This window comes from Mytilus galloprovincialis, chromosome 2 (genome assembly GCF_965363235.1).
Source record: "Mytilus galloprovincialis chromosome 2, xbMytGall1.hap1.1, whole genome shotgun sequence".
NCBI classification, from domain to species: Eukaryota; Metazoa; Mollusca; class Bivalvia; order Mytilida; family Mytilidae; genus Mytilus; species Mytilus galloprovincialis.
The window spans coordinates 82,256,359-82,272,953 of NC_134839.1; the positions used below are offsets into that span (position 1 = coordinate 82,256,359).

The 16,595-nt window shown below is 32.8% G+C and overlaps 1 protein-coding gene across 1 annotated transcript in view; it reads right to left on the minus strand.

Annotated features, from left to right (window-relative positions):
* Positions 1-1,071: 1,071 nt before the first annotated feature.
* Positions 1,072-16,595, minus strand: part of LOC143064594 (uncharacterized) — a 42,176-nt gene continuing 26,652 nt past the window's right edge. Inside the window, exons 15-23 of the mRNA XM_076237513.1 lie at positions 14,757-14,848; positions 13,331-13,481; positions 12,295-12,479; positions 9,569-9,650; positions 7,431-8,336; positions 6,894-6,979; positions 5,467-5,596; positions 3,337-3,521; positions 1,072-1,442 (exon numbers count right to left, since the gene is read on the minus strand). Of these exons, the coding sequence (XP_076093628.1) occupies positions 1,353-1,442; positions 3,337-3,521; positions 5,467-5,596; positions 6,894-6,979; positions 7,431-8,336; positions 9,569-9,650; positions 12,295-12,479; positions 13,331-13,481; positions 14,757-14,848 (1,907 nt within the window). The 3' untranslated portion in view covers positions 1,072-1,352. The remainder of the gene's footprint in view (positions 1,443-3,336; positions 3,522-5,466; positions 5,597-6,893; positions 6,980-7,430; positions 8,337-9,568; positions 9,651-12,294; positions 12,480-13,330; positions 13,482-14,756; positions 14,849-16,595) is intronic.

Below are 16,595 nucleotides of genomic sequence, written 5' to 3' on the forward strand. Positions count from 1 at the left end.
GATTTCGGGTTTCTACAGGTAATGTACATGTCATTGTGTTGTTTGGTCCGAAATGGGGGAAAAGCTCGGCAGTGCCTCGCATTTCCCCATTTCTAAGCCTCATCCTTATATCGTTGATATTTCAAGTCAATGCACTATTATTGTCTATATATTATGTTATGCAGGATCGAAGATATAAGAGATTGAAGAAAAGACATACAATTATTATCCATTTCTTTCAAAACTGAAGGTACAATTTGGGAATTTTGCTAAAAATGGTAATAGATCAGGAACATATATATTGATATAAATAATAGATACACTGTTTCCAGGTTTTATCTGTAGAATTCCCCTGCAATTTTAAAAATAATTCCTAAAGTTTGAAAATCGTTATATATATTCTTAAAATAAATATTATAGAAAGTTGTTCCTATTAAACATATTCTTAATCAGTGTTACTTGCCAGCTTATTAATAGCAATTTCCTCTGAAACCAAACGTTTGTGGAAGAAGTTTGTTTTATTCCGTTTGACAATTTATCTACAGTTAAAATAAGGGTTTTAAATGGATAAATAATGCAAACAACTTTTATAATTTGATATTCAAACCATCATAATGACTCGTGACACTGTCATATTAATGTGGCATCTAAATGAGCTTTTCATTAGCACATCGATGGTCAAAGATTATTTTCAACTGTGTGCTAACTAGTAATATGGCGTTTGAATAAATTATCTCTACCCAAAATGCACACATAACATTTTGACATTGATTTTTGCTACTTTTGATAGCAATCTCGCTCAAATCCCGTTTTAATCACAGTTGGAGGTACAGATACAACGTGATCGCCTTACTATATAACGGGTTACCCACTTGTCTAGTAATGGACTTCTGGAAATAACAATAACGGTACCAAATTACCCACATCAGATACCAGATTTTGACATTTTATGTCTTCAGGGATACTCGAGGCCCAAATATTTGATAATCTAAAACCTTTTACAAAGTTTAACGTCGATGAGCCACAGTGAATTCTTAACTGTGTAGCAACTATTGGTATGGTACATTAAAAAAAAAATTCACAAAGAAAACATTTGTTGAATGCAATTTGTTTTATTAGTTTTAAATACACTTAATAAGACACCCGTTTCTAAATAATAGATGCACAAAGAAAAAATGTCACTAAATACTGAATACACTGTTTGTTGCGACTAATGTTTTTAGTATTCATAATCCGATATTAAACAAAATTAAAAGGGGAATTTCAGGCAATATAAACTGGACTATCAGGTAAATTTCTAGAAAAGATAATAATAATAAGGTTAGTCAATCAATTGACTTTTCTGTTCACACGATATCGAGAAGTGTTACAAGCTAATTACAAGAACCGGTACTCAATGTTATATCATCAATTGCAATATCACCAATATTACCAGAACTCCCTTTCGAAGCCTCGATATCAATCTGAAAAAATAAATGTCAAAGTAGAAAATACTATTGCGAGAATTTGTTTTAGGTTTACAAGTATTTGAAAAAGAATTGCCAATCACACTTTATGTTCTTTTGAAATACATTTTATGTTATCTTTTTTTTTTTCGCACATATAAGTAATTCACGTGTTTTGAATATTTCAGTTAGTAGCTGCAATTGATATTTTACATTCCGATTAGTTTGAAATGTTTTTGCGTACTTTATTTGGAAAATGATAGAATTATGACATAATCACAATTTAATCTGGTTTTAATTGACACAAATTTAAAATTGAAGAGTCCAATTTTATATATCATACGGTAAAATCGTGCAGTAATGTTTGTTCCAATATATGGCTACATCAAGAAAGTAACCATATTTTACCAAGTAAGGAATATAAAAGTTAATCTTAATTTCGTTTGATTAGTAACTGTTTGAGCTTTTAATAAGAGAGTGTCCGTTTTAATGTTTCCTTGGAGTTTGGTATTTTTGTTATTTTATCTCTTAATGTCTTGCTATACACACAATTAAATGTGTTGCATGCGTTAAAGATAAACCGTGTTAAACAAAATCTCGTCTTTCATACATTCACCCCATTATGAAGGTTAAACGTGTCATCAACGAAAGTATATATACAGTTTATATCCATTAGTGTTACTATTAAAAAAGGGCCAAAACTCCTTCACAATGAAGTGAAAATCGTCAACCCCGTTAATGACCTCCATTTTGTTACCAGCTACAACATGTCCAAATCCGAAAAGCATTGGTGTGATAACGCTGAAGCTATAGCATGGAAATTGCCATGTTCTAATCAATCAAAGACCATATAATAGTAATTCTGACTAACAAGAGTAGAAATCATCAACATAGAGCTTGACATCCATTGTAATATACGAAACAACATATAACAGCGCATTTAAGAGCAATGTGTCAACGGTTAGAAAATCATCAAATGCAGATGCTTGTCCGTCTGTTCAGCAAACGTGTTCCCTACTTAGTACCCGAATCTTCGGCCAAGAGGGAGTCAGAAGCCTTATATATTGATTTCATGTCCGAACTAACTTGAAAATAATGCTATTTACGAGTTTTATGTTTTTTGGCAGAGTAATATAAAGATGTTTTGAATTTTATGCGTTATCAACTTTTTGCAAACAAATTTTCTCAACTATATCCTGTGGTGAGCAAGGGTAACAGATGAAATTATAGAACAGAAGAGGTACTCCTTCATCATTCTTTTTTTTTCTCGTTAAATGTCCTATGCTCATTTTTTATTTGCGCTTAGATAATTGATACTTGGACACTCCAACCCTTTTTTAATCGCTCAAATATTCGTTCATTTCGCTCAAATGTCCATTGCTGCAAATAAGGTACAGAAGGCACAATTGCTATCAAATAACAACAAACAACGGCAGTGCAAAAAGTAACAATCAGTATGATGCCATCGATATGGCAATATATAGAGCCAACCTGCTAGGAACCGACTAAGTGATTTTACATTTAAATGGGAGAAACATTCGATTGAGATGAAATTCTGATATTTTGAGTACATTTTCTATAATATACTGATATAGTTATTGAAAATTGCTAGTTGATTTATCTTAGAATAAGAATAATCACTTTGGGAAACATATTTCTAGCATATATAGTCCCAATATTTTCTAACAGTCAAATCAAAATGAATCAGTTTCTCCCTCTAAAATGTGATACTTCATAGTAATTTCAGAAGTCAAAGGTCAAAGATAAAGATTTATTTAAGGTCAGTGTATAAAATTATAAGCCAACACAACCTCAGTGAAATTTTACAAACGGACAAATGAATGTGTATTTAAAGTTTACTCTGGAAGGAAAAAATGTGAAGGAAGAACTGATTTTCTGATTATATACTCACAACAATGCCTGACTGTATATTACCAGTTATATTCACACTAGCTTTTATCCATTGATTTCCTTGATTTCCGGACCGAGTCCAAGGATTGGACCACCAGCCCGAGTTGCGTTTTTGTGAGTACACTGCTAGATATCCGATATTTTGGCCATACATGTGATAATAAAATCTGAGGCAATACGAAGAGGCTGAAATAAACACAATAATTATTTGACAAGTGAGATATGTAAGATATGGTTATTGGAACACAAACTGTAATATTTATATACATGTAATTCATTATCAAAAGAATTGAAATGTGAAGTTTATATGAATGAACAGGGAAATTAAAAAAACCTTTGAGAGCAACTCACAGACCCCACGCCCCTACATTGTCACTGAGCAAACACAATCTCAACATATCCTTAAGTCCAAAGAAACACAACTGATCAATGGTTCAACTTAGAAAAAATTCTTGTAAATATGCTCATCTGTATAGTATGTCCTAATTGAGTACACATTTTCAATTTGTTACGATTTAAAATTATTCGTCATTTTTATAGGTATTCATAATATTTTACCAATAAAATCAGAATGAATTGTTGCAAAAACATAACTGTCCTAATTATGGGTTTTGGTAATATTAAAGTAAACACTAAAACTGAATATATGTAAAATGTGTAAGACAACACGATTAGATAATGCCTTATCTTTCGTATACGGCATAAACAAATGTCATTGGTTAATAAAACATGAAGATTATTGCATTTTTATATAGTAATACCTCTGACCCTTCAGTTATACACATAAGTATCACCATTGACAGCACAGTTCAATTTTAATATCCAAATTATATATATAATATCAATATCTAAAAATGACAATAGTGTTGCTAAAAAGTGTCATTGATGTTACCAGCATACACGAGTTTGTGAGAAACATTGGTATAGGTAATACATTTAATTGTTAAAAATTGTTAAAAGAAGTATTGTATTTTATAAATAATATAATATTTCGTTTGACATGAAAATATCACACAAAAATAGCATATGGTCATGATATATTCAGTGGTGTTACTAAACTGGTCAATGGTATCACTTGATCGAAGTAATCTCACCATTGACAGTAAGACTTATGACGTACAGGTGTAATTTTAAATTTAGTTGCATGATACGTGCTCTCTTTACCTGTTTTATATGTCGTTCATTGTGCATGTTTCTATCATCAATATCTTTTCATAAATCAAAGTTAAGGAAATCTTTCGGAAAATGATTTTTGATAAGGATACACCATGGACACTAATTTCATTTACGATATAGCTTTTACTTACATATATATAGATTTTAACAATAATTTCCAACTTTTTTTTGTCGTCTGTACTACATGCTTAAGGTTACATGCTATTGAAGACACTATTGTTAATGCTTAAATCTTTAGAAAAATAAATCTGACCCAACCAATTTGGGTTACACCATTGGCGTAAGACATGAGAATTTTCGTTTTGTTGAAATTTTTATTAATATAGATATAAGAAGACCAGGTATGAATGCCAATGAAACCACTCTCTTTCATGTCACAATTTATAAAAGTAAACCATTACAGGTCAATGTACATTCTTCAATACGGAGCCTTTGCTCACACCGAACAGCAAGCTATAAAGGTGCCCCAAAATGACGTGTAAAATCACAGAACAGATAGCAGATGACAACCATGCTGTTACAATAGATAAGCAACATTAGGGTCAAAGGGGATACATCGAAAAAATTCCAACTGCATCTGAAATAAAGAGACAAAGTATCTGATAATTTTAGATCGACGGCTGTTTATAAAAAAATAATGATCTGGAGAATGTAAATTGGGAACATGTCAAAGTGACCACAACACGACCGAAGAGCAGATAATGGACGTAGGCCAGCAATGGGTCTTCAACACAGCGAAAACATCCTCTCGATCCGACACAACCTATTATCTTGTATATTATTAGTGCATTAACCTGAAGCACGAGGATGCACTCTACTGTCTTCATACGGCACTAAAGACAACATGAAAGCTAGTTAAAAGAAATCAATAGTGCAGTTGAATACAAATAACAAAAATACTTATGTATTTAATGTAAATTTTTAACATATATAAATGAATGTCTTTAATACTTACAGAACAGGTTAGTATTCGATGAGCTCAAAAAGGCTACAAAGCCCTGTCCTTGACCATTTACCTCAATATAGGCATATTGGTTACCACTGTGTGCAGCCGACGGACCAGTGTTTGGGGTAGATGTTGATCCCTGTATTGCAATGACATTGATAATATGAAAAATAAAATTGTGTTGTTTGTTGTCATGTTTTATAGTTCCCTCTTTGATGTGTCGTCACACGATTATTTGTACAACACAAGAATACATTTCAGCGACTGATATAATACAAAACTGTGTTCGACATAAGAAAACATTTTATTTATTTCTATACCACACTACTTTGTTTGTCACAAGAAAACATTTCAGTGATTGGTATAACACAATACTTTTGTTAGACACAAGAAGGTATTTTCTGATTTCGATACCAACTTGTTAGCACTTTTTGAAATTACGTCTCATATTGAGAATTTAGTTGTGTTTTCAATGTATGTCATTAGCTGTATAAGACAATAAGTTGTCCTATAATGGAACATTATGTTATAGCTGGCAATGGGTTTGAGACGGAGAGTACGTGCATGAGAAAAATCATGATTGCTGAATTTTTTAATATGAATTTGAACTTGCTAATTTTTTTTTTTTAACATTATAATCAAACTTACCATTTTTTTTTAACATCAACTCAAATTTACACATTTAGAGAAATTTTAGTTCAAATGTATAATTTTGTATTAGTTTGTTGTTTCGTTGGATTGATGCCTCATCCCCTATTCGTATTCGTATTAACCGTTTTCTGGGAAAGGACGTTATTTCTTTTAAAAGAAAAAAGAAAAAAATAACATACCAAAAGCGGAATAATATTTTTTATATCAACAAGATAAGTCTAATTTAAACTCTTTTATGTAGGATTCTTATAACTATTATAGCATGTTGGACAAGAATATCTTTAGCCGATGATGTTATTGTATTATAATCAATTAATCTCTGAATTTATATTTTCGAAGAATGTCCAATTTCAGTAAAAATTAGTAGTTGTTGCACATAAATGACACACCGACGATCAATGATCTAATCAAAATAGCAGAACTATGTGATATACTTAAGGAAAAACTGTAATATTTTTTTCTGTCTATGACGAAATAACATAAAAAAATGTGGTGCACACTGAATAACCCGCGTAGCAGGTTAATTGAAGTGTGCACCACATTTTTATGTTATTTCGAATAGATAAATAAAATATTAATGTTATTTCTTATAATTTAATTTTTAATTCTATTTTAACCGGAGTAAACCTTCAAAAAACGTTGATGACGTCATGGTCACATGATCAAAAAATGTCTATGAGTTTATAAACAAAACACCGTCAGCAAATCAGAAGACTCGTTACATCCAAAATTAAATTATATGTGGATAAATATTCATTATTCATTTGTTTCTAGATAAAACTTACTGATTGATCTAAGGTCCAGTCGAAGTCGTCACCTTTAGTATTTTCGAATGCACATGTTTGTCCTTGTTCAAATCCACATTCAATAACTGAAAAGAAAAAAGTCAGATATAAAGTCTTTATATTTTTTTTCGTGAAACCCCTCCCCTCCCCAGTATTTAACTGTTGACACCGAATGCTTAGCTCAATCAACAAGATACATTTTGACCCTTGTTTTTATTATTTCCTTCTTTTAAAATATTGAGTTCAGAGTCAATTAAAATGAATAGAAAGCAGATGAGATCAACTCGTTTCTACATTTCCTTTTTTTTTAATCGAACTAACCATTATCTCCTTGCAAATATTCATGTATTCCAGTTAAATAAATATGAAATACTCCAAAAAAGGGAAGAAAAGAAAAGGATGCATACACTTTATGTGAACAATCCTTCAAAATGTCTCATGGGATGATTGAGAAGGGGTATACAAGAATATCATAAAATTTTAAGTAAAATAATAAAACACTACATCCATTTTTTCCTTGATGCCTTTTCTTTATACCTATGTTTGTTGTAGAAACTGTTGTCGTTGAGGTCGGAGTAGTTGTTGTAGTCGGGGTAGTTGTTGTGGTCGGAGTAGTTATTGTGATTGGAGTAGTAGTTGTTGTCGGAGTGGTTGTTGTGGTCGGAGTAATTGTTGTGGTCGAAGTAGTTGTTGTGGTCGGAGTAGTTGTTGTGGTCAGAGTAATTGTTGTGGTCGGAGTAGTTGTTGTGGTCGTTGTGGTCGGAGAAGTTGTTGTAGTCGGAGTAGTTGTTGTGGTCGGAGTAATTGTTGTGGTTGGAGTAGTCGTTGTGGTCGTTGTGGTCGGAGAAGTTGTTGTAGTCGGAGTAGCTGTTGTGGTCGGTGTAGTTGTTGGGGTCGGAGTAGTTGATGTTGTGGTTGGAGCAGTTGTTGTGGTCGTAGTAGTTGTTGTGGTCGGAGTGGTTGTTGGGGTCGGAGTTGTCGTTGTAGTCGGAGTTGTTGTGGTTGGCTTAGTTGTTGTGGTCGGAGTAGTTGTTGTGGTCGTTGTGGTCGGAGAAGTTGTTGTAGTCGGAGTAGTTGTTGTGGTCGGAGTAATTGTTGTGGTTGGAGTAGTCGTTGTGGTCGGAGAAGTTGTTGTAGTCGGAGTAGTTGTTGTGGTCGGAGTAATTGTTGTGGTTGGAGTAGTCGTTGTGGTCGGAGAAGTTGTTGTAGTCGGAGTAGCTGTTGTGGTCGGTGTAGTTGTTGGGGTCGGAGTAGTTGATGTTGTGGTTGGATCAGTTGTTGTGGTCGTAGTAGTTGTTGTGGTCGGAGTGGTTGTTGGGGTCGGAGTTGTCGTTGTAGTCGGAGTTGTTGTGGTTGGCTTAGTTGTTGTGGTCGGAGTAGTTGTTGTGGTCGGAGTAGCTGTTGTGGTTGGTGTAGTTTGAGCGGGTGTTGACAGAGGACTTGCTGTAAAATTCACATACAGTGAAGTGTGTTTAGAAATGTTTTTTTTTTATAATAAATTCGATCTGATGAATTAAAAGAAAATCCCAAATAAGCAAAATGAAAGAAATGTTCGTTCTTAAAGGTTCTTTGTTTCTATTTTAGGAAAATTTCTATTACAGACTATAACTTCAGTAAGTAGTCGACTTACAATTTCGGTCATTCTAATTTATTGGTAGATTTTGTCCTACTGGTCTTTTTTTGCTATTTGAAATATCTATGTATATACTATAGCTTTCAAAAAAAAATTTGAAAGTTGAATAATTTGTGGATCTTGTCTTGTCATTTTTTAATTTTCAAAGCTGATCCATTCTGTTATTTTTTTTGTTATAGAAATCACAAAAAAAAAATTCAATCATTCTGGTTTACTTTTACAAATAGTCGTCTGACTGTTGATGTCATCATTGTGAACAATTTATTCTTTTTTTGTAGCGGTTTTCACGTTTTGAAAGACGAACCTTGCATTTTTACCCCTATGTTTAACCATGTTTGCAATGCTTGTTTGCAAGCGTGGTCATAAGACACATTTTTCAAATCTAAATACCCAATGATGGTTGTGGTAAAGTTTGGTTAAATTTGGTCCAATAGTTTTAAAGGAGATTATCTTTATAAAAATTAACAGATGACCAACGAGGATTTAGGAAAAGTGATGACGAACGTTTACGCTGGATCTTCGGTTCAGGCGAGCTTAAAATATAAATAAATGCAGGTCAAAATTTATTTTCTTTTATAATGAATTTGATTGTGCAGAAGGGATCGACTGAAATTTGTATGCCAAAGGAGAAAAAATGTTGCCATAACAGTTGAAATATCACACAAAAGTGTGGGTAACAAATGTCTTTCAACAGTTTACAATTTCTGGAGGCTACCAATTTATAGATTGAAACATTTTAAAGAAAGTGTTTAAAAATTTCAAAAACTTCATGTTTAATGTCAAAGGACCACAAAGTCTGCTGAAGTAGATTATTTTCGATTTATGAGTTGACTGTCCCTATGGTATCTTTCGTCCCTCTTTTTTTAGCAAATATTGAATTTGTATATTGAAGCTTTTCATAGCAAATACGGAAGCATAGATTATATCTCGAAACATTAATCTAAGTCAAATACAGCTTTGTTTGATGTATGCCAATTTTCCCTTGATTTATATACTTCAGATGAGCTTTAAAATGATGTTTTATTAACGAAGTCATACTAACCACAGGTACCAGGAACCAAGAATATACCATCTAGAGCCATTTCTGACATATAATTATTCCCTTGGATTCCATTAATTGTAATCTATAAGGAATAATAATCCTGTCATATAATTATACTATCGAGTCTTCAAGCACAAAAAAGAAGAGCAAAACCTCTAAATGCATCCAGAAATAAGAGAATTCAAGGAGCTTTAATCGCTCATTCAGCAAGCAATATACAGCATTAAATTCCTAAACAGCATTTGCATATTGTGATCGCTAAGAGATTGTTACAAGGTCTGATCCTCTCTGATCTCATTTATAAATTTTGGGAACACACAGCTTTGGGGATTCAATAGACACTACGAGGACATATTGATAATTTGCAGATATGGTCGTGCAGATAATTTTTTGCTGTCTAAAGTCCCAATGTTTCTTTTGAAATAATTAAGTCTTTCGAAAGTGGACACACTCGTCTTTTAATGAAGGGGTCAATTGGTAACCGTGTTCATCTACTATCTAATCTAATAGTAACTTATTAGTGTAAATCTTGTCTTGCTTATCATATTCGGATTATGCCACAAATGTATAATTGCTGCTACTTACGCAGACAGTCAGAATTATACGTTTACTAGATCGACGAATGCCCATAAATGGGGCATGAAAAAGACAATTAAAAAAAAAGCAAATATTTTGATAAATATTGCGAAAATCGATTACGTGTTTATTGAACATTCATTATTTAGTGTGACAGTCTTGTTTATAAGAAGAAGAAGAAGCTTCACGAATATCTGATGACCATGGGTATGCTGTTTCATAGATATAGGAAGATGTGGTATGAGTGCCAATGAGACAACTCTCCATCCAAGTAACAATTTAAAAAAGTAAACCATTATAGGTCAATGTACGGCCTTCAACACGGAGCCTTGGCTCAAACCGAACAAGCTATAAAGGGCCCCAAAATTACTAGTGTAAAACCATTCAACGGTCTAATCTATATAAAAAAAACGAGAAACACGTATAACCTACATAAACAAACGACAACTACTGTACATCAGATTCCTGACTTAGGACAGTGTCAAACATTTGCAGCGCGATTAAACGTTTTGATGGTACCAAACCTTCTCCCTTTTTCTGAAACAATAGCATGACATCACAACATAGAAAAACATATGTTTACTTTATACTGGAATTTGATTTGACAATAAATATTTTCGTTCATTTTTTTACATAAATAAGGCCGTTAGTTTTCTCGTTTGAATTGTTTTACATTGTCTTATCGGGGCCCTTTATAACTGACTATGCGGTATGGGCTTTGCTCATTGTTGAAGGCCGTACGGTGACCTTTTTGGTCTTTTGTGGATAGTTGTCTCATTGGCAATCATACCACATCTTCTTTTTATATAAACTTCATTTCAAGGTTAAGTTCCATAATTGTGTATGTCAATTTTTATTGTTCAATCAAATCACAGTATATATTAAACAATCTGAAATTATAAAAAAGAAGATGTGGTATGATTGCCAATGAGACAACTATTCACAAAAGACCAAAATGACACAGACATTAACAACTATAGGTCACCGTACGGCCTTCAACAATTAGCAAAGCCCATACCGCATAGTCAGCTATAAAAAGCCCCGATAAGACAATGTAAAACAATTCAAACGAGAAAACTAACGGCCTTATTTATGTAAAAAGATGAACGAAAAACAAATATGTAACACATAAACAAACGACAACCACTGAATATACAGGCTCCTGACTTGGGACAGGCACATACATCAATAATGTGGCGGAGTTAAACATGTTAGCGGGATCCCAACCCTCCCCCTAACCTGGGACAGTGGTATAACAGTACAACATAAGAACGAACTATAAAAATCAGTTTAAAAAGGCTTAACTCATCAGATGGACACAAATATAAGTGGACGTGGCCGGGTACTTATACATCCCGACACAAAAAGACACAATGAACAGATCTGAAAGTACTCGCAGTTATCTGACAGCTAGTTCAAAGCCACTAACAGCTAATAAAAAAATCATGCATCTAAGACTAAACTATCAATCCGTACACATTCAACATCCAATGGATTTAGTGTAAAGACATCATAAACAGCCAGAGAAAAACATGACCTTGTGCAATGCCAAGTTACAGGTATCGACAGATTGTAGATCCTTGAATATGTATATATATATATATAACATACTAGTAAAATTTAGTTAGCTTTTAATCTACTGATAACAAAATCAATATGAAACTCCGCTTACTAGTATCGATTGTTTGGAAACATCCAAGCAAACATAGCCAGAAAGACGATCAAATAAATTCAGAATTGAAATTGGAAATGTGTCAAAGAGACAACAACACGACCATAGAACAGACAACATCTGGAGGTCACCAACACAACTTTTGTTTTGCATGCTTTTATATAAAAGCTTTATTTGTTATGCTGTTTTACCATGGCAAACGTACGTCTTTATGCGAATATCCCGGTCAATGGCCTTTGTTTAAATGCGGCCTCATGTTTTTGCTTTTAATTTTACATTATATTCCAGGGCTGTCTATATCATTCCATACAGTGTAATTGTAATTAGTTCATTATTAAAGGACGTACGGCGACATTTGGTTATTTCAGATCTTCCTTATTCATCGATTTTTGTTGGAAAGTTGTCTCATAGGCAGTTATATACCATATATCTTTATCATCCTATTTTATAATTGAAAGGGAAGTAACATTTTACGTACCTTCAAATTATCAACAGCTGGTATGTCTATTTTTTCTTGTAACCATGCTTGACCTTGATTTCCCGATCGGGTAAACAATAACGTTTCTTTACCAGTACTATCTGTCATGTTAATTTGTAGTGTCCCCATAGAACTTGGATAATAACTGCTCATATGATACCAGAAAGACAAACATCGCTCGACCTCTATCGTGCAAAAAAGTCAAAAAGTTCATTGAGAATTGAATTGATTCAAATGAATAAAAAATAAATTATATCCTATCTGATTAATTCTTAAGATTCTTTGAAATATAAAACATAAACACACAGGTATTTGTTGAATTTCATTTTATTAGACAAATTATAGCGATTTTCTTTAAACGACTCATCATTGAAACTCCATCCAATAAAAGTTATAAAGGTCAAATAAGTAAAAAGTTAAGAGCATTTAGGATACAAGTAACAATATGCATTCTCTTTTTGATTAAATAACCACCATTACAAAATACAATATTTAAATTCCTTGTCAGTTTTTGAATTGCAACCAGAATTATCTGAATACCTGAAGTCTGTTCAATATTATCTTTACGCATGTTTTGTTATTTCAATAGAGGATAATTTCATCGCAATTTTAAGGTGCTCTATGGAAGAAGAAAAAACACTTAATCTTAATTTAAGACGGATAACACTGTCTATAAAAAAATCACCAGAGAAATCTCTGCTCTGATTTTAGATTAAAGATGATTTGTTTTAAAACTTTTTAACATTGTCCGTTAATATTTTTTTTAAGGTTTTCACCGGTCTAAGTTTATTTTAGATTGATTTTGCTCTTTGAATGTCATTTTAATCATATAGCCCTGTTCGTCAACTGTTTCGTTTCTTATACATTGGCTTTCATAAAATTCATGAAATTAAATATGTTTCGTTTTCATTTTACATAATACCATCTATTTGATTTTTTTTTCGTTTTTCCTTGACTCAGGTATTTGATAAGTATTCTAACTGTTAACTAACAATCAAATAAAAGAAAAAGAAATCAAAGTATTAAAAGCTCTCACTTGGAAAAGATATTTCAGTAGACATAACTGCATTATCCCCCGTTTTCCTATTTCCTAATCTTGTAGTATATAAATATACAAATCCTTCTTTTGCACCACCAGGACCAGTCACTCTCAATATTCCACTAGTATCATAACGCCTTGATCGACCCTGGAGAAAAGTGGACTATTAAAAGACTAGACTCTTAAAAGGAATAAAATTATTTTCAAAGTAGTGAATTAGAACTCCGCGTATCACTAAATTAATGAAATGCATAAACAGCAACAAAGATTATTCTAAAAAAAAAACAAAAATAACATTTACAGAGTGAGCGAATTGAAAATTGTCAATAAACCATGCAACCGGCAGCAACATAGACAATTGCTGCGATTTTGACTGTATAATTCATCATAGATACTTGCTCAATATAGGTGATAGTTTGCAAGATATTTAATAGGACTTACTTGAGTTGTACAAGCTCCGTCTATATCGACCTTTCATATGACCTTAGTTAGAAATATATTGCTCATGAACTCATAATATTTAGTGTGTGAAATGTCACATGAAAAAAGCAAACAAAGGCATCAGTACGGTTAACGCGAGCAAAACTCGTTCCTATACAGCTGGTTACACGAAGGTATAAATTCTTTTAATTGATATAAAATTTGCCAAAAAAAGGAAAAATAGCATAGCCATGAACATTGATTCCATGGACATCTATTTTAACGGGATCTGTATCTGATATCGCAGAAACATGTTCAACGCCTTGATGAGTTCATGTCGATTGTTAATTAGATAGCGTACCATCCCAAAATTCGCAGGAATTGTTGATATCATCCTTGCACTGTTTATCGTTTTCTCTGAAACTCGTGTAAACTTTTTAAGAATGTTAAAATTTAAAGTTGAAGGTGAATCAAATTTGTAGAACGTGTATTCGGCAGCTAATACCGCTTTAAAACTGGTTTGCTGCACTTTAAACATCTAAATAGTGTTCATGTTCAGGTTTAAATTATATGGATGCAAGAAAAAGTTACAAAACCTGATCAAGTCAGTGGTAATCCGTTTTTTAATTTGATCTGTGCAAGTCTTATTCAATGTGTTCTAGTTTATTACGTATGTCTGGTCTCAATTAAAAATTTGGTTCTGGTTTTAACCGCTCAACAGTTTTTGACTGTACAAAGTCATGGTCCCTAAAGCACGTGCTGTTCGTTGTTCTTTGTTTTTATTTTTCTGCCTATTTCCACGTAGGATGTCGGTAGTTGGTTGTTGGTGTGTTCTGATGTAACTGCTGCTAGTTTTACAATCTTTAGCTATAATACGATAAACGTATTGCCTATCTTTTTGAAGGGAATTACTGATGTAATGTTCGATTGTTTTTTAAACGTCAAAGGCTTTAATTCGTATATATGAACAACAATTATACACAATATTGATATATTTACTCACTGATCGTTTGCCCCAGTTAAAATCATCATCAGTGGATTGAACAAACATACAGTAATGATCAATCTCTGCAGTACATTCGAATATTGAATACACTGTAAAACAAAATAAAAGCATGAATCTGAACCAAAAGATGAAAGGAGTAGGTCTAGTAAGACCCTTTTTTTGCCCCAAAATATAGCAGTTTTACCAAATTGTTAAAATGTAAACTTTGAGTTATTTATTGGACAGAAGAATGTTTCTGCTACATAAATATGGTCTGTTTTTGACAATAAAATGCACACATATCGAGAACTAACATTATTAAGTTATGCTTAGTTACTGAAATTTTCACAATTCTAGCATTTTACTTAAATTTTAGACGGTTTGCCTGTAAAACAAAAGTGGCCGCATTCGTGTTCATCCTTAATATTGAAATGTAAGTTGTATTTGATGATAATACATAACATATATAAAGGTTCAGGATGAACACAGATGCGGCCACTTTCATTTTTGACAAAAACCATCTGAAAAATGACATTTGTCGGCATATTTAGTAGATTTTTCATATTTGAGCTTGAATCGGATCGTTTTTAATGACTTAATCAGTTAAAATCTTTCACATGAACTAATTGAATCATATTAAATAGACACTTAAGTGGTTTAAAAAATGTCAAAATCTTTCGTCAGATGAAGCTGAAATTTAAGGCCAAAATCGGTCCTTACCGGACCTACTTCTTTGTATGACATAATTGTGTATTATTTTAAAACCATGCAGCTATAACATCGTATATAAATATAACCTGTCAAAACCGTCTTATTTTGAAATAAAAGAAATACAATAATTTAAAGGTCGGACATGTTCAATATTATATCCAATATGTCATAATATACAATAGACAAGCATGGGAGTTGGAATGAAAGGACTAACATCAACCCGAAACTGAGTAATGTTTTGAATATTGAATTTAAAAAAAACAACATCTGCATTGTAAGCAAAACTGGTCATCAACACTGGTTTCTGGAATTCAAACCCACGGTCCATACTCAGCGGAAAAGTTAGCTTCACTACAAAAACGGAAGTATTTGCCTACGCAATTGCACCATTGACAAAATTGGACGTAATGACTCGTGGATCTACGACAAAGCTTCTACATCTTCTTCCCGTTTACTAGTCGAACTCTACAATGGAGTGTACCTGACTCGAGCGCATCTCGCCAAAAGCAAAAGTCAAGGGAAACTGGATAGTATTTATAATAAAATTATAAACTAATTAACAACCATTTACACTGGTTGTCCTATGGTGTTGTCCTATGGTGTCCTGTTGTATTTTTCTTCTTTGATCTGCATTTTGTATTTTGAATTTTATTCGTTTGTGCTGTTCTCTGTGATGAATATTCTTGCGTGTGTTTGTGTTGTTTTACTGTCACGCAGTATTGTCATTTCAACTATATGTTTTAACATTGTCGTAAAGCGGACGGTTTGGCTAGCCATTATACCAGGTTCAACCCACCAGTTTTTTCTAAAATGGCCTGTACCAAGTCAGGCGTATGGTAGTTGTTATCAAAAAGTTAGTTTCTATGTATGATTGCGTTTGTTTTTGTTGCATATTAGTGTTCTTGTTGTTCTTTTATTTTCATCTAATAGTTTATAAGTTTCCCTCGGTCATGGTTTGTAACCATGTTTTCTGTTTACCGATTTATGACTTTTCAACACCGGTATACTAATGTTGTCTTTATGTATATTGCTGTCTAGTATTCACTATGTGGTTGGGGCTTTATAGCCACTATAAACAAAGCGAGCTGTTCGTCTTTGTACATGATCTATGTCGTGTATGATTGTTGAGAATCCCATATCGGAGAA